This window comes from Equus caballus, chromosome 6 (genome assembly GCF_041296265.1).
Source record: "Equus caballus isolate H_3958 breed thoroughbred chromosome 6, TB-T2T, whole genome shotgun sequence".
NCBI lineage: Eukaryota > Metazoa > Chordata > Mammalia > Perissodactyla > Equidae > Equus > Equus caballus.
This window is the reverse complement of record NC_091689.1, coordinates 17,687,522-17,712,034: the sequence shown is the minus strand read 5'-3', so window position 1 is coordinate 17,712,034 and position 24,513 is coordinate 17,687,522. Positions and strand designations below refer to the sequence as shown.

The 24,513-nt window shown below is 43.1% G+C and overlaps 1 protein-coding gene across 1 annotated transcript in view; it reads left to right on the top strand.

Moving 5' to 3' along the window:
* Window positions 1-9,205: 9,205 nt before the first annotated feature.
* SLC16A14 (solute carrier family 16 member 14) overlaps window positions 9,206-24,513 on the top strand; it is a 32,530-nt gene continuing 17,222 nt past the window's right edge. Inside the window, exons 1-3 of the mRNA XM_001497261.5 lie at window positions 9,206-9,921; window positions 17,715-17,986; window positions 23,697-23,840. Of these exons, the coding sequence (XP_001497311.2) occupies window positions 17,728-17,986; window positions 23,697-23,840 (403 nt within the window). The 5' untranslated portion in view covers window positions 9,206-9,921; window positions 17,715-17,727. The remainder of the gene's footprint in view (window positions 9,922-17,714; window positions 17,987-23,696; window positions 23,841-24,513) is intronic.

Sequence of the window (24,513 nt, the reverse complement as noted above, 5' to 3'; positions counted from 1 at the left end):
TACCTATCCTTCTCAAACCCTTCCAAAAAACTGAAGAGGAGGGAAAACTTTCTAACTCATTCTAGGAAGCCAACATTATCCTGATAGCAAAACCAAACAAGGACAACACAAAAAAGGAAATTACAGGCCAACATCACTGATGAACATCGACGTAAAAATCCTCAACAGAATACTAGCAAATCGAATACAACAATACATTAAAAAGATCATACACCATGATCAAGTGGGATTTATTCCAGGGATGTAGGCATGGTTCAACATCCACAAATCAATCAATGTGGTACACCACCTTAACAAAATGAAGAATAAAAACCACATGATCATCTCAAAAGACACAGAGATAGCATTTGACAAGATACAGCATCCATTTTGACAAAAACTCTGAATAAAATGGGTGTAGGAGGAAAATACCTCAACATAATAAAGGCCATATATGACAAACACACAGCTAATATTATACTCAATAGAGAAAAACTGAAAGCTATCCGTCTAAGAACAGGAACCAGGCAAGGATGCCCACTTTCACCACTCTTATTTAACATAGTATTGGAAGTCCTAGCCAGAGCAATCAGGCAAGAAAAAGAAATAAAAGGGATCCAAATTGGAAAGAAAGAAGTGAAACTGTAATTATTTGCAGATGACATGATTTTATACATAGAAAACCCTAAAAAATCCACCAAAAAACTTTTAGAAATAAGAAATGAATACAGTAAAGTTGCAGGGTACAAAATCAACATACAAAAATCAGTTGCATTTCTATACACTAACAATGAAGTAGCAGAAAGAGAAATTAAGAATACAACCCCATTTACAATTGCAACAAAAAGAATAAAATACCTAGGAATAAATTTAACCAAGAGGTGAAAGACCTGTACACTAAAACTATAAAACATTGTTGAAAGAAAATGAAGAAGACAAAGAAATAGAAAGATATTCCGTGCTCTTGGATTGGAAGACCTAACATAGTTAAAATGTCCATAATTCCTAAAGCAATCTATAGATGCAATGCAATCCCTATCAAAGTTCCGAGGATATTTTTCACAGAAATGGAACAAAGAATCCTAAAATTTATCTGGAACAAAAGACCCCGAATAGCCAAAGGAATCCTGAGAAAAAAGAACAAAGCTGGAGATATCACACTCCCCGATTTCATAATATACTACAAAGCTATAGTAATCAAAACAGCATGGTACTGGCACAAAAAGACAGACACATAGATCAATGGAACAGAATCGAGAGCCCCGAAATAAAACCACACATCTATGGACAGCTAATCTTCAACAAAGTAGCCAAGAACATAGTGGAGAAAGTAAAGTCTCTTCAATAAATGGTATTGGGAAAACCGGACAGCCACATGCAAAATAATGAAAGTAGGCCATTATCTTACACCATACACAGAAATTAACTCAAAACGGATTAAAGACTTGAATTCTAGACCTGAAACCACGTAACTTCTAGAAGAAAACCTAGGCAATATGCTCTTCGACATCAGTTGTAGCAGCATATTTTCAATTACCATGTCTGACCAGGCAAGGGAAACATCAGAAAAAATAAACAAATGGGACAACATCAAACTAAAAATCTTCTGCATGGCAAAGGAAACCATCAACAAAATGAAAAGACAACCTAACTTTTGGGAGAAGATATTTGCAAACCATATATCTGATAAGGGGTTAATACCCAGAATATATAAAGAACTCATACATCTCGACAACAAAAAAACAAACAACCCAATTAAAACAGGGCAAAAAATCCGAACAGACATTTTTCAAAGAAGATATACAGATGACCAATGGGCACATGAAAAGATGCTCAACATCGCTAATTATTAGGGAAATGCAAATCAAAACTACAATGAGGTATCACCTCACTCCTGTCAGAATGGCTATAATTAACGAGACAAGAAATAACGAGTGTTGGAGAGGATGTGGAGAAAAGGGAACTCTCATACACTGCTAATGGGAATGCAAACTGGTGCAGCCACTATGGGAAACTGTATGGAGGTTCCTCAAAATATTAAGAATAGCGCTACCATATGATCCAGCTATTCCACTGCTGGGTATTTATCCAAAGAACATGAAAACATGAATGTGTAAAGATACATGCACCCCTATGTTCATTGCAGCATTATTCACTATAGCCAAGACTTGGAAGGTACCTAAGTTCCCATGAAGGGATGAATGGATAAAGAAGATGTGGTATATACACAGAAGAAGAAGACGACGAAGAAGAGAAAGAAGAAGAAGAAGTAGAAGGGATTCCAGGCCAAGGAAAAAAACACGTAGAAACACAAAGGCACAGACCGAGGAAAACCCACTTAGTCTGGAGCACGGATGGCACGGAGATGTAGTAGGAGATGACACCAGAATAGTGAGCTGGGGTTGGATCGAGGAGGCCTTTAAACAGCTGGTTAGGGAGATTGGGACACCTGTTCTTTAAGACGAGTGTAGCCTGCAAGAACCAGGGGGTGCGTCCCTGATCTAGAAATGTATACCCAACTGGAGGGAGCATTAGGCCGTGGTGAGGTCCAGGGACTCTGGAGCATGAGGCCGTGGTGGGGTCCAGGGACTCTGGAGCATGAGGCCGTGGTGGGGTCCAGGGACTCTGGACCTGACTTGCCTTGATCCGAATCCCAGCTGTGCGGAGCTGGCAAGTTCCTTTATCTTTCTAATCTTCTGCTGACTCATCTGTAAATGGAGAAATAACAGTAAATCCCTCATGGAGGTGTTGGGAGTATTGAGTAAAACAGTACATAAAGACTGAGAATAGTGCCAGGCTCACTGTAAGCACCATGATGATTCTTATTCGCCAGCACACACCAATGGTGGGCCAGTTGAGTGGCACCACCTACCAGCTACCACTGCTGTGTGACCTCCTTAGTTCACGACTGCACCATCCCTCCACTTTCACTGCTGTAACCAACTTCTTAAAACTCAGTTAACTTAGCATGTGCAGATTTGGACTTCCTTCCTTCGGTTCTTTGTTGGAAAGCTGATTAGAAGCTCTGAGACTAGCCGGTTTCCTGCAACATTGTTAATGAAGGCCACAATAGCGCTGTTTGATACCAACTGGAATTCAACACCGAAAATATTCAGTTAGCAAATAACAGCAAACACTCATGTCCTGCTATGTGCCAGGCATTGTTCTAAGGACTTTACATACTTCCTAAATTCTTCCTTGCTACTAAGTACTTCAGTAAATATTTCCTAAAAGCAAGGACACGGTCTTACCTAATCACAGGAACAATTTTCAAAATAAAAAATTTGACAAAGTTGTGATACTGTTACGTAATCTCCAGACCCGAATCCTCTTCTTCTTCTTCTCCTTCCTCTTCCCCTTCTTCTTCCCATTTTCCAGAAGATGACACTGAGATATAGAGATGCTAATTAACCTCATTAAGAGCTGAAATACGCAGTGAAAGTTGGGATTTGAATCCAGGCAATGAGGCTCCAGGGCATCGGCTCTTAACCACTCATTTGTGCTGCACAAGAGCTCTGCTGTAAAGCAGTTTTCTCTCCCAAGTGGAATGGGTCGGGATGACACCATTATCACTACGTTAGAAGAAGTCTCCTAATTGTATGCCGAGCACGGTGCTCTACATGCATTCTCTTATTCAACCCTCACACTAACCCTTTGATGTGATACTGTCATTGTACCCACTCTAGGGTGAATGCTCAGGCCACACAGACACAGAGGAGAGGAGCAGGGCTTCCAGCTCAGGTCTGACTGACTTCATAATCTAAACACCTAAGAGCTGTGTGATCTTGGCTTCCGGCCACACATGCTCTGCTGCTTTGCAGCCAGGAGGCAAACAGTCCTTGGTTTTCATAATCACTGATTACACAGTCATAGCAGTTTCCTAATGCTGGCCTTGGCCTTCACAATACGTGGAAATTATCTGATCCTTTCTTGCAGAGGAGCCAAGTTAGGTCCAGCTGGGGAACCGGCTGGCGAGCAAGACTACGGAAACAGCCTGAGGCTGGAAGATCCAGGGGTGTCCCAGAGAGAGCACTGAAAGTCCAACTTGTCATCAAGATGAAGAGAAAAACTGAGGTCCTGACACACAAGGCTGAGTGAACATGAGCAAGAGTCAGGTAGAAAACAGAATGGAGGCGGGCCCAAGGTCAAGGGCAGGACAGAGCAAAGAGGTCCAAGAACACTGCTACAACAGGGCTGAAGAGTGCAGCCCATTCTAACTGATCTGTGGCCAATGGGTTTCCCAGGTTTGTCTTTCAGGCTTAAAGGCACAGGGTAGAAAGTATAAGAGATCCACCAAAAATGATCATAGGAAAGAGACCCATCTTCCTCCTGTGAAAGTAAAAGAATCTGTCTACTGATTCTCCTTTAAATTATACATTGTCCTTTAATAGATTGTGTTAATTTTATCAGATAACACATTTTTCCAACAAGAAGAGAGTGGTTCACGTGCTTCCATCCCAACTCCTTTCCTCTCAGCTTCATGGCTTCCACATCTCATGTCTTCAACTGGTTTCATCAGAAACATTTGCTCCTACAAATAAAGCCACACTGAGGTCACGACTGACAAGAGAAAGTGCTAGATCTTTCTCATCCATGTTCATGGAGTCCCAGACTTAGTCCTATTCATTGGTGATCTTCTCAAAGAATATGATGTGACCTTTTTAATATGGAACATGGATGTTAAAGGCCAACGATCCATTTTGGACACTGAAAATATTTCAAAAATAGTATAAGTTACAAGTGTGCTCTGCTTTACGGGAAACAATACAATTTAAATCCAAACCTATAAAACAGCAAAGTTGGTATATAAATATATCAGTATGTGAGGATTCTTCCAGCCTTAGAAGAATTCACCACACGTTTCCATTAGGGAACATCCTGAGAGCATTTAAAATAAAGTTTGATTTACATGCAATTTTTCAGGCAAATGGATATTAAATAAAAGAGGAAAACCTACAGCTGCAAGAAAAAGTGTCAATGATTTGCTAACATTGCTGATTTCATAAAAGTTAAAAAAATATAATATTAACCAACAAAACTATCACACAACCCGCTCAAACCAAACATTACTTTTTTTAAGACACATGAGTGAGAAAGTGCTTAATTTCCAAGTTAGTGACAGAACTGGTGTTTTTAGAACTTCTACTCTTATGAAATCATATGCTACTCCATGAGGAGATTGGTTATTTTTATCAGAAAGGACAATGTAAGAAATTTGGAAGACTAATGTAAAGACGAAAACATGTTGCTGATTTTGCTGTGTATCTGTTCACCTTTCACCTATTCTTTGAATTCACGGTAAATGTAAGGTGGAAACCATCGGGGGTAGGGGATGTTTTGTAGGTGCTTTGGGATAAAGTCTGGGGAGGTCTTAGACCAGGAAGAAAATTCAGACCTGAAGGTCTTGGGATTTCTCTCCTGTCCTTGCTTATCACATCTCTTTGGAGAAGCACATGGTCTTCTCATGTGATCTCATGAGTCAGACCTGAAGGGAAAGAGTAGGGCTCCGTGGCAGCATGCACATCAGACAAGTATATGTGGGCAGCCAGACGGAGGGGGAGCTGGCAGGAACCACGAGGCAGGACATAGGCTGATAAACTTCTAAATAATTAGGCTTTTCTATCGCTACACACTAGACAAATGTATAATCAGAACATCACAACCATGATTTCGTGGATATTATTGTTTAAGATGAGGCTAAGGAAAGTAGTTAAATTAAAGAACAGAGATTAGTTAAATATATCTTGGACTTCAGATACACAGCAGTGGATTCATCATTATGCTTAGATCATAACCCATTCTCAGCACTGGTTCATATACGGTCCACTCTAGTCAGTTTGGGGGGACATTTTTAATTAAAAAATTTTTTTTTGCAATTCAATGGTTTTTAGTATATTCACGGACTTACACAACCATCACCAAAATCACTTTTAGAACATTTTCATCACCCCAAACCAGCCCTGTACCCATTAGCAGTCAATCTCTCTTTCTCCCCCAAAATCCCCAAACTTCAGCAACCACTAATCTACTTTCTGTCTCTATAGATGTGCCTATTCTGGGCATTTCATATAGATGGAATCAGACAATATGTGGCCTTTTGGTCTTTTGTAACTGACCTCTTTTATTTAGCATAATGTTTTCCAGCTTGTCCGTGTTGTGGCATGTATCAGTACTTTATTTCTTTTTATTGCTGAATAGTATTCCATTACAGGAATATATCACATTTTGTTTCTCCATTCATCAGTTGACAGACATTTGGGTTGTTTCCACTTTTTGCTTATTATGAATAATGCTGCTATGAACATTCATGTACAAGTTTCTGTGTGGACAAATGTTTTCATTACTCTTAGATATCTACCTAGAAGTGGAATCCCTGGGCCATAGGGTAACTCCAGGCTTAAACTTCCGAGGAACTGCCAGGCTGTTTTCCGTAGCAGCTGCACCATTTTCCATTCCCACCAACAGTACATGAGGGTTCCAATTTCTCCACATCCTCACCAACACTTGTTGGTCAAGTTGACACATAAAATTAACCATCACAGTCTCCCTGCACTAAACTTGGAGGGATCTGGGTGGGGCTGCCTTCTACACTGAGAGATGGGCAGAACAATGTCTTTGGGATAAACACAGGGTTTTCAGATTATCTTCATCTCTGGCCTGGCTATAAAAATGGGGCAGTCAAGGTGACCCTTCAGGGTACTCCCCTAAAACGTCAATATTCTGTGCTAGCAACTCCCTCAAAAGCTGACTTTATCCTGCTCTATGCCTAATCCACACAATTAAGCCACCGAAAATAAGGCATAGATTGTCCAGATTCTTACTTCCACCCCAACTCCAACATGAAGCTACGAAGTCAGTTGAAAGCATGATTAAAACCAAGAGGAAAGACTTTTAGAGGCGGCACTTGAGTCATTTTATCTTCTTAAAGGACAAGGTTATTAATTGATATGACTCATTAAAAGCAATAAGATTGCCATTGTGGGACAATATGTAATGTGCCTGAAAATCAAGAGAAAATGTCAGGTTCCTTTACTTCAGATACATGAAAAGAGATTAGTGTTTGTCTTTTACATTCTAATATAGAACAGATTTCTATTCTTTTAACTCAGACATACCAACCCTTGGATCATAATTAGGCCCCTTTGGTCTGGCCTGCTGTCAGTCCACCTGTGTCAATGACAGAGCTCCAGGCAGGTAAAAGCCATGACACTTGCAAAGACAAAATGGTTGATCAGAAAGCCTTCCACGGGAAACAAAATGAGTATCTCAGAGATACCTGCACCCCCATGTTCGTGGCAGCGTTATTACTACAGCCAAGACGTGAAAACAACCTAAGTGTCCGTCAGTAGACGAACGGCTAAAGAAAGTGGAATATTATTCAGCTAAAAAAAGAGAAGGAAATCCTGTCATTTGTGACAACATGGATGAAACTGGAGGACATTATGTTAAATGAAATAAGCCAGACAGAGAAAGACAAATACTGCATGATCCACTTATATGTAGAATCTAAAAAGAAAAGTTGAACTCATAGAAACGGAGAGTAGAATGGTGGTCGCCAGGGGCTGAGGGCTAAAGGAGATGGGGAGACGCTGGTCAAAAGTTTCAGTTATAAGATGAATAAGTTCTGGAGATGCAATGTACAGCATGGTGACTATAGTTACCAGTACTGTATTGTACACTTGAAATTTGCTAAGAGAACAGATCTTAAGCATTCTCACTACAAAAAAAAGGTAACAATGTAGAATGATGGATGTGTCAATTAACTTGATTGTGGTAATCATTTCACAATGCATACATGTACCAAATCATCACGTTGTACACTTTAAGTATGTGTAATTGTATTTGCCAATTATACCTCAATAATGCCGGGAAAAGAAAGAAAAGAAAAACCTTTCATGGACATTCTAGATTTGAAGTACACATAGTCCAGAAAAGAAGCATCTCAGAAAAAGCTTCTCAGAGAACAGATGAGAGGCTGTCTGGGGGTGTGGGGGTGAGATGAGGACCCGATTACAAAGGGCACAAGGAAATTTTGGAGTTATTTGATTCAAATGATGTTTCCACAGACCAAAGCTCATCAAATTGTACATTTAAATATGTACAGTTCATACTTACATCAATTATACTTCAATAAATCTATAAGGTTTCAGAGGAAAAAAAGCAAAAGCAGACTTAAAAATCTTACAGATCTCTTTTCAAATAAGATGAGTCATCTGTACTTGAGGCGCTTGCCAGGAACCCCGATTTTGACTTGCTGTAAAAAGCCTGGTTGAAATGAGCTAAGATATCTCAGAAGGACAGCCCGAGGGAATACTAGCCATCCATTTGTTCATGTCTGATTAGCAAAAGTGAAATATTTGGACCACATAAGCCTATTGCCTCACCAAAATGTCCTCACTTAACTGCCACTTCTCACAATGTTCTCAGTTACTTCTTAATCCAGATTTGATGTAAGAAACGGCAATGTGAAATACATGTGGATATTCTTTTTTTGTAAAAAAGAAACAAGAAATGAAGGAAGAATAAAAAGAATGAAGAAAGAAAGAAATCTGTGATGGACAGAATAATGGTCCTCCAAAGATGTCCACATCCTCATTCCTGGAAACTGTGAATGCATTACCTTACCCGGCAAAAGAGGAATTAAGATTGCAGGTGGAATTAAGATTGCTAATCAGCTGAATTTAAAACAGGGAGATACTTGGATTATCTAATAATCTAATTACTACTAGGTGGGCCCAATGTAGTTCCAAGGACCCTTAAAAGTGGGAGAGGTGATATGACTATATGAAAATCCCACAGCATTGCTGGCTTCAAAGACAGGAAGTGGCCATGAACCAAGGAATGTGGGTACCCTCTACAAGCTGGTGGCACTCCTCTCGAGCTTCCAGAAGGAACACACCCATGCCAACACCTCGATTTTAGCCCAGTAAGACCCATTTCAGACTTCTGACTTCCAGGACTGTAAGATAATAAATCCGTGTCGTTTTCAGCCACTAAGTTTGTGGTTATTTATTACAATAGCAATGGAAAACTACTACAAAATCCTTCAGGTGCGGTAAAAAAAAAAAAAAAAAAAAAAAGCCCTGGCTTCATTTATTCACACCTTCGCTAGTAAACCTTGAACACGTTCCAAGGGCAAAGCATTATGCTGCGAACAGGGTAGGTACACGTGGAAATGAAACGTGTGCCTGGTGCCCACGAAGGTAACAGTCAACAATCAAATACCAGAGAAAGAGCACAGGGGTGGGACCCAGGATGGGACCAAGGATAATGCATTTTCAGTCCTCTTTGGCCAAGAATATTGCAAGAATAAAACAGCGCAGCTGTTTTATCTACAAACTGCCATATTTTGCGCCCCAGACTCGGCTAAGGGTCTTTTTCCTCGCTTCTCTCTTATCTCAGAGAAATGGAAGACACTTCTGTTTTCACCTGCAGCTGGGGTTAGGTTTCAGGCCCTCTCCCCCAGCGATAAAGCTGCAGAACGTGAGCGAATCTCAGCCACCGCTGTAAACTTCAACCGGCCACCAGAGTGTGCGCGCGAGGTGACTGCAATTTTTTTTTCTGCCAAACCAGAATTAGCCGGTATAGGAATGAAGGAGCGTGGGGATTTGAAATTGCATCGATTGGAAGGAAGCTCAGCTTAGGTTCCGGCACCTCCAAACGGACCCTTTTTAAAGCCAACGCGGACTGGGGCCTCGAGCTCGAAGCTCCACAAAACGCACTCCCGGCCGGGCAGCGAGGGACCGAGGAGCCCGGGAGCGCCGCACCCGGCGCACGGAGCCGGGCGGAGCGCCGAGCCGCAGGCACCGGCATCTCCAGGATGACAGGCGACATTGCAACAGATCTCGACGCCCTGCCGCTCAGGGGGCTCCGAGGGAAACAGCAAGTTCGGGGATCGAGGCCAGGAGCCGAGTGAGGCCTCAGCCCCTGGGGCTGCGGACGGTGAGTATCCCGAGGCCGCGGGCGCCGGCGGGCCCGGGGGATGCAGCGGCGCCGCGGGCATCTTGGACTACGGGTGGCCGCTGCACCCAGACGCTGGGGAAGGGGCGGCGCGGGCCCAGGGCAGGGTCGGGGAAGGCAGTCCTGGCGGTCGCGGGCAGGGCTGCGCCGAGGTGCGGTGGTCGCCCCAAGGCCGCCCGCCGGGGAGCCCCCAAGCTGCGGGCGAGGCCGCCTCAGGACGGGCGGGGCAACCGCGGTCCAGGGCGGAGCGTGGGGACGCTCACCTAGCTCCCACGGCGGCCAGGGCCCCGCGCGCGTCATCCAGGGCGCACGGCGCCCCTCGGAACCCCGCCCGGTCGGAGAGGCGCGCACTGCCCCGCGTCCAGCCTCGCTCCCCTCCTACTCTCATGGCCCCAGTGGGACTCGAACTAGCCAGTGATGAGGTCGAGAGGGGGAGACTGGGAGGCTGCGGCTAGGGGACGTTTAGGGGTGCGAGATGCCTCCCCGCGCAGGCGTCCGGGACTGCGATCGGCCCCTCTTCCCCGCAGAACTGGCGGGTTCCGAGCGCGCCAGGGGACGCGGGGTGCCCAGGAGGGGAAGTCTCGGGGTGCGGGGGAAAAGGGGAGAACGGAGCGCCCGGGAGGGTGCCCTGGGCCAGCGGGGGCGGGAGCTCAGACTGGGGCGCGGAGGCCGGACCCCGCGGGGACGAGACTCGGGCGTGCAGATGCTGTTCCCCCCGTAGCGGTTCTGATCAAGCCTCCTCCAGGGACGAAAGGGGAGAACAGAAATGGGGCGAGGGACCCGGGGCGGCCATTTCGGAGCCAAACGCCACCAAGGCCATTGAGGATGTTTTAGGGGCTCAACTCTGCGCACCAATTAGGCCGTTTCATTCCGCGGAAAAGTTGATTCAGGCTCATTAGCAAGGATGAGTGAGGGTTATTATTGGGGATTAGAAAGATTCCTTTTCGCCTTATCTGGCGCGCGCGCGCGCGTGTGTGTGTGTGAGAGAGAGACAGAGACAGAGAAAGTATATTAGTTGGGGGGAAGGAGGGGATAAAACAGTCTTTGGAATCTCTCAGGACTGCGTTCAAATTTTGGCTCCACCACCTGCTAATTTGACCTCCCTAAGCTTTGTTGGCTCCATTCGACAAATAGCCTCGGTTTCCCCATCTGTGAAATGGGACATTAATACCAACTGGACAGGATCGTTGTGGAGAAGGCCCCAGCACAGTCCCTGACCCCTGGAAGGCATCTATAGGTTTATCCCCCCCAATACAGCGTGGACCCGGCTGGAGGTCCAGGTTACTCCTGCGCTGTCTCTGCACTAGCTGGGCTCGCTCTAACCTTCGCTGCTCCAACCTCCTCAGCCCGTTGGCCTCGAGTGCGCCCTCTAAGGGCCCAAGATTTCCTGTGCACCCCGGGTCCAGAGGGCAAAAGTATCTACAGAGCCAAGTTAAAGGTGGACCCACTACGCCTGCGTCTGATGAAGAGCCTGCTACCAACGTGCCCGGTCCGCACTTGGGGAGGATTGTAATTTGAGTTTTGCCGTTTTCCCGTTTGCTTCTCATTTATAAAGAGCTCACCACATGCTAACATAATTACAATAGCCAAATTAAAAAGGAACAGCTTGCTTATAAAACTCACTCCCATAATAGAACTGTGGAAAATTAAATTTAGTTTTAACCTCTGATACACTCCAGTAGGCTCTACGTTATTTTCGCTTCTGCCTGTTAGCAGGTAAATATGCAGCTAGCCTCCACTTCATAGCCTACCTGAGTTAGTTCATTTCACTCCATTTGTGATTTCTTTTTTCACCGTTTATGGACTCAGATTTGGGGAGAATGGAAGGTTGGCTGTTGGACCCATAGTCCACCCATTTCCTTTCTCCACCTTCTTCAGGTCGAGGCCCTAATGTTACGTGCTGAGCTTCCAACAGGCGAGCCTTGAATGGGTTACATTTTACACATTGATCCTTAGCAGAAGTTCCACGCTCACTGCCTCTGTTTACCCCCGTGCACCACACGTGCGTCAGGATGTGGAGACGGCGGGGGAGCGAGCAGGCGTATGATGGAGAAAGACTTGGAGCCTGGGGTGGAGGGGCCCAGAAACCCTCTCCCGATCCTCCCTCTCATTCCCCAGATGCAGTGTGGGATTATAATACCCAAATGATTATTTTGTATCTTGCAATTATATAAAGGCTAAAAGCAAACTTGGGGGTGGAGGGAACAGACATTTCTTTTTCTGTTGTATATTGTTTATTTTAGTTAATCTGGTTGGCCAATAAGTTAACTGCGATTAGTCAAAACAGGAATTACTTTTCGAGAGATTTCCATGTGACCTGCAGATGATTCTATTTCGTGGTAGATCTTTAGGGACCCCCTGGGGACCTGATGGAACTTCTGGTCACCCACCCCCGCCAGTGCTCTCCATCTGGTACTGTATTCTACAGGCACGGTTGCGCCTTTTGAATAAAACTTGTCCATTAAAAGCTATTCAACGTCATTTTTTTATGAATAAATATTCATATTTCGAGAGCAGTTCAATAGCAACTGCATCTCTTAACCCACAAAATAAATAATTCAGTAGGAATATAAAGTTCTTAACATTGCTAAGAAAAATGCTTACTATTTCAACTCATGGGTTGAAAAACCAAAACTTTTGTGTTATTATTTCAGAAGCTTTCTTGGATGTAGATGGACTTGAGGAAAATGCCAAGTTGTGTTGTTTATCTGCTTAAAGATAGCAGAGGGGCCGGCCTCGAGGCCGAGTGGTTAAGTTCGCGCGCTCTGCTTGGGCGGCCCAGGGTTTCGCCAGTTCGGATCCTGCGCACGGACATGGCGCTGCTCATCAGGCCATGTCGAGGTGGCGTCCTACATGCCACAACTAGAAGGACCCACAACTAAAAATATACAACTATGTACTGGGGGGCTCTGGAGAGAAAAAGGAAAAAAAAAATAAAATCTTTAAACATAGTGGAGCATTGTCCCATGGATTATAAAATGATGTCATTATTACTCACATGGGCAAGTCGCACCCCTTGCCAAGCTGCCTGGCTCTCTTCTTTCTGGCTCCTTGGAAATTATCCTAGTTTTGCATATGACTACCTAGGGTGGAGGAAGAGAGCACCAAACACCTCTTCTGAAGCCTTTCCAGGTTCATCCTCTTAGTGCTGCTGACGGTGCTGCTCTTTTCTGGGCTGTGAGCTTTGGAAAGCAAGGGCTGCCCCATCCCTTTCTATCCCCCAGCAGGCTGTCCTCTTGTTGGGGGAAAAAAGGGTGGTGGCCGATGCACACACAAGCCTCGAGCCCACTGCAGACTAGACTTCTCAAGAGAAGTGGCTCCTCTTCTTTTTTTCTCTTTTACAATTTAGCCACTAATCTACTGGAGGCAAGAAGCTGATCCAGATGATGTTTAAAACATAGAGAGAGGGAACTTTATTTTCTTATAACAAAGTTAGTGTATGTTTATTTAGATTTTTTTTTTTACCAATAAGATAAATAAAAAGGTGGGAAAATTACTTCTGAGACCATCATCCAAAGAATAATCTCCATCGTTTTTCTTTGTTTGACTCCAGTCTTTTTTCCTATGGTTACGTGTTTTTAAAAACAGCAACAGGGGCTAGCCCTGTGGCCGAGTGGTTAAGTTGGCGCACTCTGCTTCGGCAACTGGGGGTTTCGCTGGTTTGGCTCCTGGGTGTGGACATGGCACCACTCATCAGGCCATGCTGAGGCAGCGTCCCACACAGCACAACCAGAGGCTCTCACAACTAAGATATACAACTATGTACTGGGGGGCTTTAGGGAAAAGAAGAAGGAAAAATAAAAGACGATTGGCAACAGATGTTAGCTCAGGTGCCAATCTTTAGGAATAAAACAACAACAAAGGGATTACTGCACATATCCCATTTTGTAACCACCATGTATAATTCACACCTTGGTGTGACCTTTTTGCCATATCTTCAAGGAGCTTTGTATGATTTTATTCTTGACGGTGGACTTGCATTGCACGGCTGTGCTATGATTGATTGATTGAGCACGTACTCTAATGTTGAATATAAGAGATGTTTTTGGGGGGGGCGTTTTCTCGCTATTTCAAGGTTTTCCTATTACAGATTAGTTGAATCTTGAAGGATGAGCAGAAGAGGACCAGGAGATTAGAAGGAGAGAGATGTGGTCCCAAAAGAGGGGAGAAGAGAAGGTGCGAAGGTGGGCGATGGGACAAGGGATGGAGGGGCCACAGATAACACGAGAGGAGAATGCAGTGACGAGGGGAAGTTTGGACTTGATTCTAAAGATAACTGACATGGTGGGGAAATTACAGGGCGAGATACATTTTATCGCTCCCAGCAGTCTGGATAATAGAGAGGTGGAAAGGACCCAGGCAGAGAGCAGCACTGTGGGCGGGAAGTGTAGTGGTTGAGAACCAGATGGCTATTTAGGAGAAAGAATCATTTAAAAGATAAAAATAATAACAACAATGAAGTATGAGAGAGAGGAAAAATCAAGATGAGCCTCAGGACAGATCCATTAAATTGCTCTTCCACTGGCATCCTGGTTCCTCGGCGCCCATTTCTTCCCAATACGCTCTTAGCCAGAACCAATGCTCTGGTCCAGGGATCAGAAAACGTTTCCTATAAAGAGTCAGAGAGCATGTATTTTAGGTTTTGTGGGCCACATAGCCTTTAAAAAGGTAAACACAATTCTTAGCTCGGGGGTGTACAGAAGGAGGCTGCGGGCACTGTACAACGGGCCAGAATCTGCGTGTCTGTCCTCCGCATCCACATGAGAGCACTGCTGAGAAAGAAGCCCCACAGTTGGAGGTGTTCCCGGTGTATTTGGGGTCATTTTTTACACCATCTTCCTCTAGTGCAACAACATTATTGTCAGTGATAATCATATGTAATGATCAGTGGTTATCATTATTTTCTTACTTGTTTTTCTATTTTAAGACGATTAATGGAAAACAGGATAAGTTTCCATTTTAAACACATTATTCAAATTGAATAAAACATTTCATGTATTCACTACAGACTTCACTTTCCAAACCAAAGGTTTGCACCTCGCAGTCTTGCACTCTCTTTCAGGATTTTAAATTTTAAACAAAAATACAATCTCTGGGGCCAGCCCCTGTGGCACTCCGCTTCGGCAGGCAGCCCTGGTTCGCAGGTTCAGATTCTGAGTGTGAACCACCAATCAGCCATGCTGTAGCAGCGACCCACATATAAAGTGGAGGAAGATCGTCAGAGATGTTAGCTCAGGGCTAATCTTCCTCAAGCAAAAAAAACCAAAAAAACAAAAAAAGCGGAAGTTTGGCAACAGAAAAAAAAAAGTACAATCTCCAAGTGGGCACCCAGAGTGACAGAAATGAAGTACCTCGAGTTCTGGGTCTTCGTCTCTATGATAAGTGCGCTGTCACAGTCCATCTGGAATGTCTTGCTAAAAGCAGTGATGTGTGTGGCACCACAGAGGCTGCAGACCCAAAGTGAGCGGAGATGAGCTCCAGCAATTCTGAGCTCTTAGGAACTTACTCTCCGAACAACTGCATGGAGCTGCGGCCACAAGCACGTCAGGGTCAACTGTAAGTGTAAGCAGGAGTTCTCCTGAAATAACTTCCGTGTAGAACACAATATTTACGAAAGGATGAGTAGTAAAAGCATGCTGATTTGAAATTTACAGGGATAACATTAAAACATAATTGTTTGGAACTTTGACCAGCAGAAGATATTTTTTGGAGAGGAGTATTAGTGACATTGTCTAGAATTGCTGGCACATGGTGATCATAAAAGAGCAGACCGGGACCGGCCTGGTGGTGCAGCGGTTAAGTGCACACGTTCTGCTTCTTGGCGGTCTGGGGTTCACCGGTTCAGATCCCGGGTGCAGACGTGGCACCGCTTGTCAAGCCATGCTGTGGTAGGCGTCCCACATATAAAGGAGAGGAAGATGGGCATGGATGTTAGCTCAGGACCAGTCTTCCTCAGCAAAAAGAGGAGGGCTGGCAGCAGATGTTAGCTCAGGGCTAAAGTTCCAGAAAAAAAAAGCAGACCAACTTTTAAGCATTTTTTCTTGTTTTAAAGTTCTCTACTGACGATGCTCCACCTGCTTGCCTGCTTCTGGGGCACAGTGCTCCCATCACTCTGTCCGTGGGACTCCACTGCCCATGGGCCTGCAGGGCTCAGCTCCACCTTTGGAACTTCCCAACAATCATTTCCACTTGTAGGCAACAATCTCTTCCATTATCCTGAACACTGAAGCCCCTCTGTAACCACCCTCCTCCGCATTCTCAGCCAATGATCTAGCTTCCTACCTCGCCAACAAAATTAGACCAACAGGTGTAACTTTCCATCTCACTACTTACCATCTTACCTCCATCCAGCCCCTGCTTCCTCCAGTCTCAGAGGATGGGTGGCTCCTCCTAATCTAGACCAACTCTGTCCCACCCTTCTAGGATGAGTCATCCTCTCTCTCTCCCTCTTCTGCTCCTTATCGTCAATTCTTATGCACACACTTAATTCTCATCCTAAAAAATAAGAAACGAAACCGGAGTCCTCCCCTAACCTGGCATTATCCCCCGTCTGGGTCCATCCAGCCTCTCTCCTCTTGCGCGCACATCCTGAGAGATGGCGCTTTGCAAAGCACAGGCCTCATCACGTTTCTTCCTTGTGCACATTCAGCCGCTGGCTGTTTATTATGTACAAGATAAAACTCCAGGTTCCTTATTTGGCACCCAGGCATGATCCAGCTTCTAGCTCCCCAGGAACCTCACTTAGTAACCTGGACGTTACTGTAGTATCCAAATTCTTTTCATCTGATTTCCTATTTTCCAAACAATTTTCTAGTAACTCATTACTTTTCCCAGGTAAATAGTGGGAATGGATGTGGGTGTCTTGTATATCAAACATAACTACCACTGTTATTAGAAAGTTGTATCTCCCATTGTAAAAATAATAAATTGGCCTTCTACTTTAAAGATTTTATTTATTTATTTATTTTTTCCTTTTTCTCCCCAAAGCCCCCTGGTACATAGTTGTGTATTCTTCGTTGTGGGTCCTTCTAGTTGTGGCATGTGGGACGCTGCCTCAGTGTGGTTTGATGAGCAGTGCCATGTCCGCGCCCAGGATTCGAACCAATGAAACACTGGGCTGTCTGCAGCAGAGTGTGCGAACTTAACCACTCAGCCACGGGGCCAGCCCCTGGCCTTCTACTTTATCAGTCTTTCCTGAGTTGGGTTCGTATGAGTCAGTCCCCTGAAGCTAATTCACTCTGGCTGTACTGAAAATTGAACACCTGGACCCACAAAACTGAGAATCAGACGCTCTGCCGGGGGCCCCACCAAAGTGAAGCTACCCTGGAAGGCTGCCTAAGGACAAGTGTCTTCCTTCTCTGACATCTTTGTTGTCGCCTGTCAGTATCCATCTCAATAAGGGACACAGCATGGGCTTTGGAGTCTGGAATTGCTGGGGTCAGTTCCCAGGTTCCTGTCGAGCCACACTACTTCCTGTCCGTGGGACCTCGGGAAAGGCCCTTCACCTCACTGAGTCTGTTTCCATTTCTTTAAAACAGGGATCATAATACTTACATATAGGATGACTGTAAAAGTGAAACAGGTTTCATAAAAGCACTGGTCCTGTGAAAAAGTGAGGAATGTTCCCAAATCTGCATGATGACAAAGATTGATCCAAAGTTCCAATGTGATCATGGGGCCACTTTGGTTATGATGGGGAGGTAGAGCTGTCCAAAGAGGATGAAGATATTTTTTGTTGTGATGTTCAATGAAATGATTTGTCCTATGTATTTCAGAAAATCTTGAAAAATGTATACAAGCCATGAAGATATTGGATATGATTTTGAAGATGACCCCAAAGATAAGAAGACGCTTAAACCCCACCCGAACATTGATGGTGGTTGGGCGTGGATGATGGTCCTTTCCTCATTCTTTGTACACATCCTCATCATGGGCTCTCAGATGGCCCTGGGAGTCCTCAATGTGGAATGGCTTGAAGAATTCCATCAGAGCCGCGGCCTGACTGCCTGGGTCAGCTCCCTTAGCATGGGCATCACCTTGATCGTGGGTATGTTCGCGTGTGACCTGTTGTAAAACTGAATAATTATGACATGACAGTTCCCTGCTGTAGATCGTGTTTTATATTGTTGAAAAATTAGATGTTAGTGATGTTACTATTTTTTTATTGTGGTAAAATAGACATAACATAAAGTTTACCATTTTAACCATTTTTTAGATATAAAGTTCGGTGCCATTGAGTACATTCATCACCACCATTCATCGCCATAACTTTTTCATCTTCCCAGACTGAAACTCTGCACCCACAAAACAATAACTCCGCATTCCCACTTCCCCCAGCCCCTGGCCACCACCAATCTGCTTTCTGTCTCCATGAATTTAACTGCTCTAAGGACCTCATATAGGTGGAATCATACAATATTTGTCCTTTTGTGTATTACTATTTGGATATTGTAAACATTTAGAGTATTTTAAAAACTGATCATTTAAAAAACTCTCTTTTGCCCCAAACTCGGTTTTCTTAACTGTTATAATTCATTATCTATCATTACAAATCTGTTTATTTAACATTTATGAATAATTTTAGAAACATAAAAATTTTAGAGAAAACACTAGAAAAGTCAAGTAAGAATCTTATTTCAGAGTTCTAATGTTTTTAAGTTCAAATATTGATCATATGTTATTGAAAAATCTATCAACCTGTTCATAGAAAGGTTACTGATACAGCTAACAGGAAGGAATAATAATATATTTTTGTATTTTCTAGTTAAACCTCACCACACAGCAATCTATGAAACCAACTCTTAGCCAGTCAGAGATACTAAATCAGAAAGTTATTATAAATATAATATGTCATTATGGCTAATGTGTTTCAGTTTGGGAACTAAACAACATTCTCTGTCAACTAATATTTAATAAGCATTTATTATATACCATGAGCTTTCCCTTATATTATCTCATCTAATTTTATTTAATTCTCTCAAAAATCCTGTGAGATAATACCACTGTACCATCATGCTGTTCATTTGCTTCACTTGAAAGTAAAAAACCATACTTTTATATCTATTTTTTTTTCATTTAAACTAGTTGTGAAATATTTTGTAGAGGAAACATAAATGGCCTCAGATCTTTCTCTGGTTTTGTGAGCGTGTATCTATGACAGGCATGTGTGTGTTTGATGGAGACTGTGCCTTTTCAGCGATTTCCACATTAGTAACGAGTTGCTTGAATCCACTTCAGAGATGTGTTGATCTTGGCTGGCTTTCAATCAATGTGATTTTGGATAATCCATGCAGCATTAATAACAGCGGTGATACTAATGATAAAAAACAAGGACAGAGTGTTATTTCTCAAGATGTGGGGCTGGTATTTATCAAAGGGAATTAATACTGATCTAGTTTTAAAATTAAATAAGGGCACCATTATGTGTGTGAGAGAATTGTTGATAAATCATTTTTGCCTATAACATTAATGAACTGACTCCTTCGACCCTGCGTTGGCCTTGATAAACTAGGACTGTTTGTCATATGAAAAGTGCAGGTAGGTGTACTTCAGTGTAGGGAATGTGTAGTTTTATGTTTGTTGCAATCCTACCTTCTCTGTAAGCCATTAAAATCCAGGTTTCTTTCTTTTTTTTTTTTTTGCTGAGGAAGATTCGTCCTGAGCTCACATCTGTTGCCAATCTTCCTCTTTTTGTTTGAGGAAGATTTGGAGTGAGCTTAACATCTGTACCAATCGTCCTCTATTTTGTATGTGGGTCGCCGCCACAGCATGGCTTCTGACAAGTGGTGTAGGTCTGCACCCAGGAACTGAACCTGGGCCACCAAAGCAGAGCATGCTGAACTTAACCACTAGGCGACAGGGCTGGCCCCTTCTTACCTTTTTAAAATTAAATGTTTAAGGGATAGAACAAAACACTTACAGATTCAAACTAGGAAGTGTGTGCCTGCAACAAAAAAGAAAAAGGCCAGGATATAAAATGTCCCCATATTTTCCAAACCATCCTATAAGTTTGTCTTAGAGATCATTATGTGTTTCATGAGTTCTACAGAAATATGCAATGGAAACCAGCCTTGAAATTATCGGATATGGTTTTGAAGATGATCCCCAAAATAAGAACACCGAACTCCTAATGATGGTGAAATGTGATTGTCGTCTCTAATTTAATTGGGAGATAACTGTGTATTTGGAATTCTGTTTGAGAGTCCTTAAATGCCAGACAGTGGACTCTCTGTCTGTAGACTGAACTTTCTAGGGGAAAGGCGCCTGCCAGATCAACATCTTTTATCTTGGGGCTGAGAAATCATAACACAGCAAGGCCCATAGTTATATAAATGAAAGGTCTTTTATTATGCCTGTCGTCACCCTAAATTGCTGTCCATTATCTTAAGCTGCCTGGTACGGGGTGGCCGCAGATATGTTGGGTGATTTTCCAACGAGAAGCCAGCAGGAACAGCTCTCCTCGATTGAACACTCACAACATGCTAAGTGCATGTTATGTATGTGATCTCGTTTGACCCTAAAGCAACACTGCAGGCTAGACCATCATGTCTAGCTGACAGAGGAAGAACATGCAAGGCTCAGAGACATTAAGTAACTTACTGAAGGTTGAACAGTCAGTAAGTGGAGGACAGGCTTCACGCCTGGTCCGTTGGGCTTCAAAATTGTGTCCACTATACCACAGTGCCTGCCACTACATCAAATGGAACTGAAAATATGTTTGAAGTGAATAAATGTAAATTGTTTTCATTTTTGAAGTGTTGTGAGCACCTTTGGGTTACCTCTTTTAAGTTGAAAAAAATCCATGAACTGTGTTACGGAGTTGAAAGCCATCTCTCTCTTGGGCAATGACTTGTACGTGGGCAATTCAATAATTTCATTCTTGTTTCATTCTTTGCTAGCATGGATTTTTGCTCGTTTCCTGCAGAAGGTCCCGATTTTTCACAAAATGTAATCAGCTCAGTGGTAGCTGCAGCAGCCTTTGTGATCGCTCTTGGAGTAATTCTTGGTGGAAGCCATGCTGTTAGGGGAATTTATAGGCTGCAGAAGGTTACTTGCTTGCCAGGTAGATGAGAGTTGAGTGGTTGTCAACCCTAGCTGTACATCAGATCCACCTGGGGAGCTGTTCCAAACCCTGCCACTTGGGCTGCACCTGGACAATTAAATCAGACTCTCTTGGGATGGACCTAAGCATCAGGATTTTTTTTTTGAGGCTCCTAAGTGACTTCCGTGTTCAGCCAGGGCAGAGAGCCATTGACGTAGAGGTTAGGAGCCTAACTAACCTCTTACTCTAACTTCTTATCACAGTGAGGAGTTACTCCAAGAGACCGGGAGTTTGATAAACCACCTACTTTCCTCCAGGACTGTATGCCAAGGCTCACCTCCGATTATTTCTCTCCTCACCTGACCTGTTTTCAACCTATGAGAGACTGGGATGGGCAAGAAATTATGACTTCCTCAGGGTGTCCCTGCGCCAACGTGACACTATATTATGTGGGAAATGGGGCAAGACTCAGATTCCTTCCGAAGAGGAGAAAGTCTGAGAATGTGTATAACCTCATTCCAAAACATTGAATTCCTCTACAAAAGTGGGCATCACAGCCAAAGGACCGTACCTCAATCTTATTTTCCCCCTCGCCTTAGACCGTGTGGGGAGTTCTTTTCATTTTGTTGAAATGGCAGTTCGCTCTTGGAGATGCCAACTGACCATCAGTAAACAATGGTTGAAAGTGAAACAGAGCCAGAAAGCTTGGCTCTGACTTCCTTTTTTTGACATATCTGTATTTTGTAACTATGGAGGAGTCACAGCATTTCCGGGGCTGACTTTGCCCGTCTGCGAATCGTAAATGCCTGAAGCTCCAGCACGACTGGGCAGGAGTTGTTGAACTAGAAGCCAGACAGCGCTATCAACCGAATGTTCTCATCAGGAAAGCAATTAATACTCTTTTTGATATGTGACATTCCTGCAGACACGAATATCTGCCCTTACTCGGGAATTTCCCCCATTTTCCTCAAATTCTTTCTTAATTTGATGTTTCATAAACATGCACTATTGCAGAAAAACTTGCTTGTGGGCCCTTTCTGTAACGTGGAAAATATGATCGTGCTACTGCACTGTGATCTGTTCACCTTTCATATCTTAAAAGGCCTATTAACAGCAAACTGATGAGCCATGCATTTTTCTCTTTTTTATCCACTCATCTCAGATTCGAGTAGTGAAGTAACCATGGGTTTAGAAAAATAAAAATACCTGTAAAGAAACTAAGGAAATATCTTCAATGCATGGTTTCTGAATTTCAGTTGCCCCCAATAATTCCCTCAGGTGTTTCTATCAATGTGCTTAGTTTATATATTATTTATAAATGTGCTTATTTTATAATATATATAACAGTATATTTATATAAAATAAATTACTATTATCTACTGAATTATTTTCTGTAATGCGACACGGTTAATTAAATGAATAAGTCTTTGCCTTCATAATTTTTAGGATTCCACTTTCTCAAAACGATTAGACTAAAGAAAAGACTCTTAGCAGATTATGTACCCAAATTCGCACATGAATATAGTTGGAACGTTACAGGAAAGTTTTCTATCAGTTTGGGCTAGAAAGGGAAGCTCCTTAGAGTCCAACAAGTTAACCTGAAATAGTCCCACCTGAATATGGGGTTTCATAATTATGTAAAGTAATAACGATCAAAAATAAGACAATGTTGAAAATGCGCCATCTTACTGAATGTTGAGTACAGCCTCATACTGAATGGCTGAAGTCTGGATTGCTATTTAGACAAGGAATCATTGATCACGAGACAAGTATTTACCTTCAGTGACATCAGAAATTACCCCCAAATGAAGAAGAAAACAAAGAAGGTTGACAAAAACTAGAGCATCCTAGTAAAGTAAGCAATCAGAATGCGTATCACATGATATTGCGCTGCTGGGGGTACTGGCACATTTCACACAACCAAATGTGTTGCTGAAGCTCCACACAGTGTCCCAAGTGGGTCCAGTCAGGGCCTGAGAGTCAGCAGGGGCTGAAATATGTATGAAGCAATGACAAGTTCTTTTCAATGTGGTTTCCATCTAGGTGTCCTCATGAAAACAGGCTCTGGATTCCTTGCTTGAAGCGTGGGAGTCCTCAGAACCCCCTTCCTGTACTCCCTTTAGGTCTAGAGTCAAAAACTCAAATGTGTACAGAAGCCAAACAAGTAATGTCAATGAGGGCAGGGGACCAGATATATGACTAAAGGGCAGGGTGGAGAGTGCAGCAGTGAGTGAGGGCGCAATGCAGCCAGAAGGGATCAGCTGCTGGGCAGCTTCAGCTGATTTGGGCTGTGCGGGAAGATATCCTGTGCTGCTACTGGATTTTTTTGTGAATTCTCTTAATTTTTAATTGTTAGCAACTGATTCAAAATGTTTTTTAAACTTTGTTTGGGGTAAAGAAAATGCATCTGCAGGCCAAACAGAGACGTAGACCACTAGTTTAGGACCTCTGTTGTAGACAAGAGAATGAACCAATTTATTTATCCGTTTATTTCAGGTCTGCCTTCCTTGAAAACCTAGAAGCTTGCTGTCCAGTGAAATTATTGAAATCCGTCTTTGCCTGCTAAAGGCTTTTTGCATAGAAATGCGGGGGAGCTTGTTTATTTTATTTAACACCTCTAGTAATGTTTTACTTTTTGTCTTCATATCAGGATTTACTAAGAAAGCATGAAAATAAAACCCCATTAGTCAATTCCTTTTTCGATGTTCTGTGACAGGACCTTTCATTGGCTTGTTCATTAACACCTGTGGCTGCCGCCGGACCGCGATAGTTGGAGGACTGGTGAACTCGCTTGGCTGGGTGTTGAGCGCCTACGCTGCGAATGTGCATTATCTCTTTATTACCTTTGGAGTGACAGCTGGTAAGCATATTGAGTTTTTTTAAACTTGATTTTAAATGTTTTTCTTGGGCATTTAGGCAATGCATTTAACTGTGGAAAAAGAGACCCCCTAAAATATTTTATCCTTTTGTCTCCTCCACCCACCCCAACCCCATCCTATCCTCCAGGAAATACTTTTTAATATAAGATATTAAATACACGTTAAGTGTGGGAAAACAACCTAACAACTCTACTTCGCCTCCCTAATAGAATTTAATTAAATTTTCCGTACCTGGTTCGAAGTGCTAGTCCTTTCTCTTATGAGGAACAGGAAAAGGAGGCAGTAATACAGACGTAGGTGAACAGACCAAATAATAAGGAAATTAATAAATTCTCTCATTTAATAACTGCAGAATCGAGCGTGAGTCACAGAGTAATCATTTTCTCCTTCAGCCCTGTTCAGATTAATGAAACAGCAGCAAAACCCACACACGTGCAGAGACTCTAAGAAGCAAATGTGGAGTGCAGTGTTGGTCCCCAGAGAAAAGGTTAAAATTGGCTGCCAGGCAGCACAGTTTGCATATCCGTTCTGCAAAATATCTTCCCAGCCATAATTTTCCTTTATCAACAGGTAGCAGAAGTCACACAGATAAGTCGTTTCTTACTTGTACAATTGTATTTCAATGAACCAGATCCAGCCTGACTTCTTTGAGTT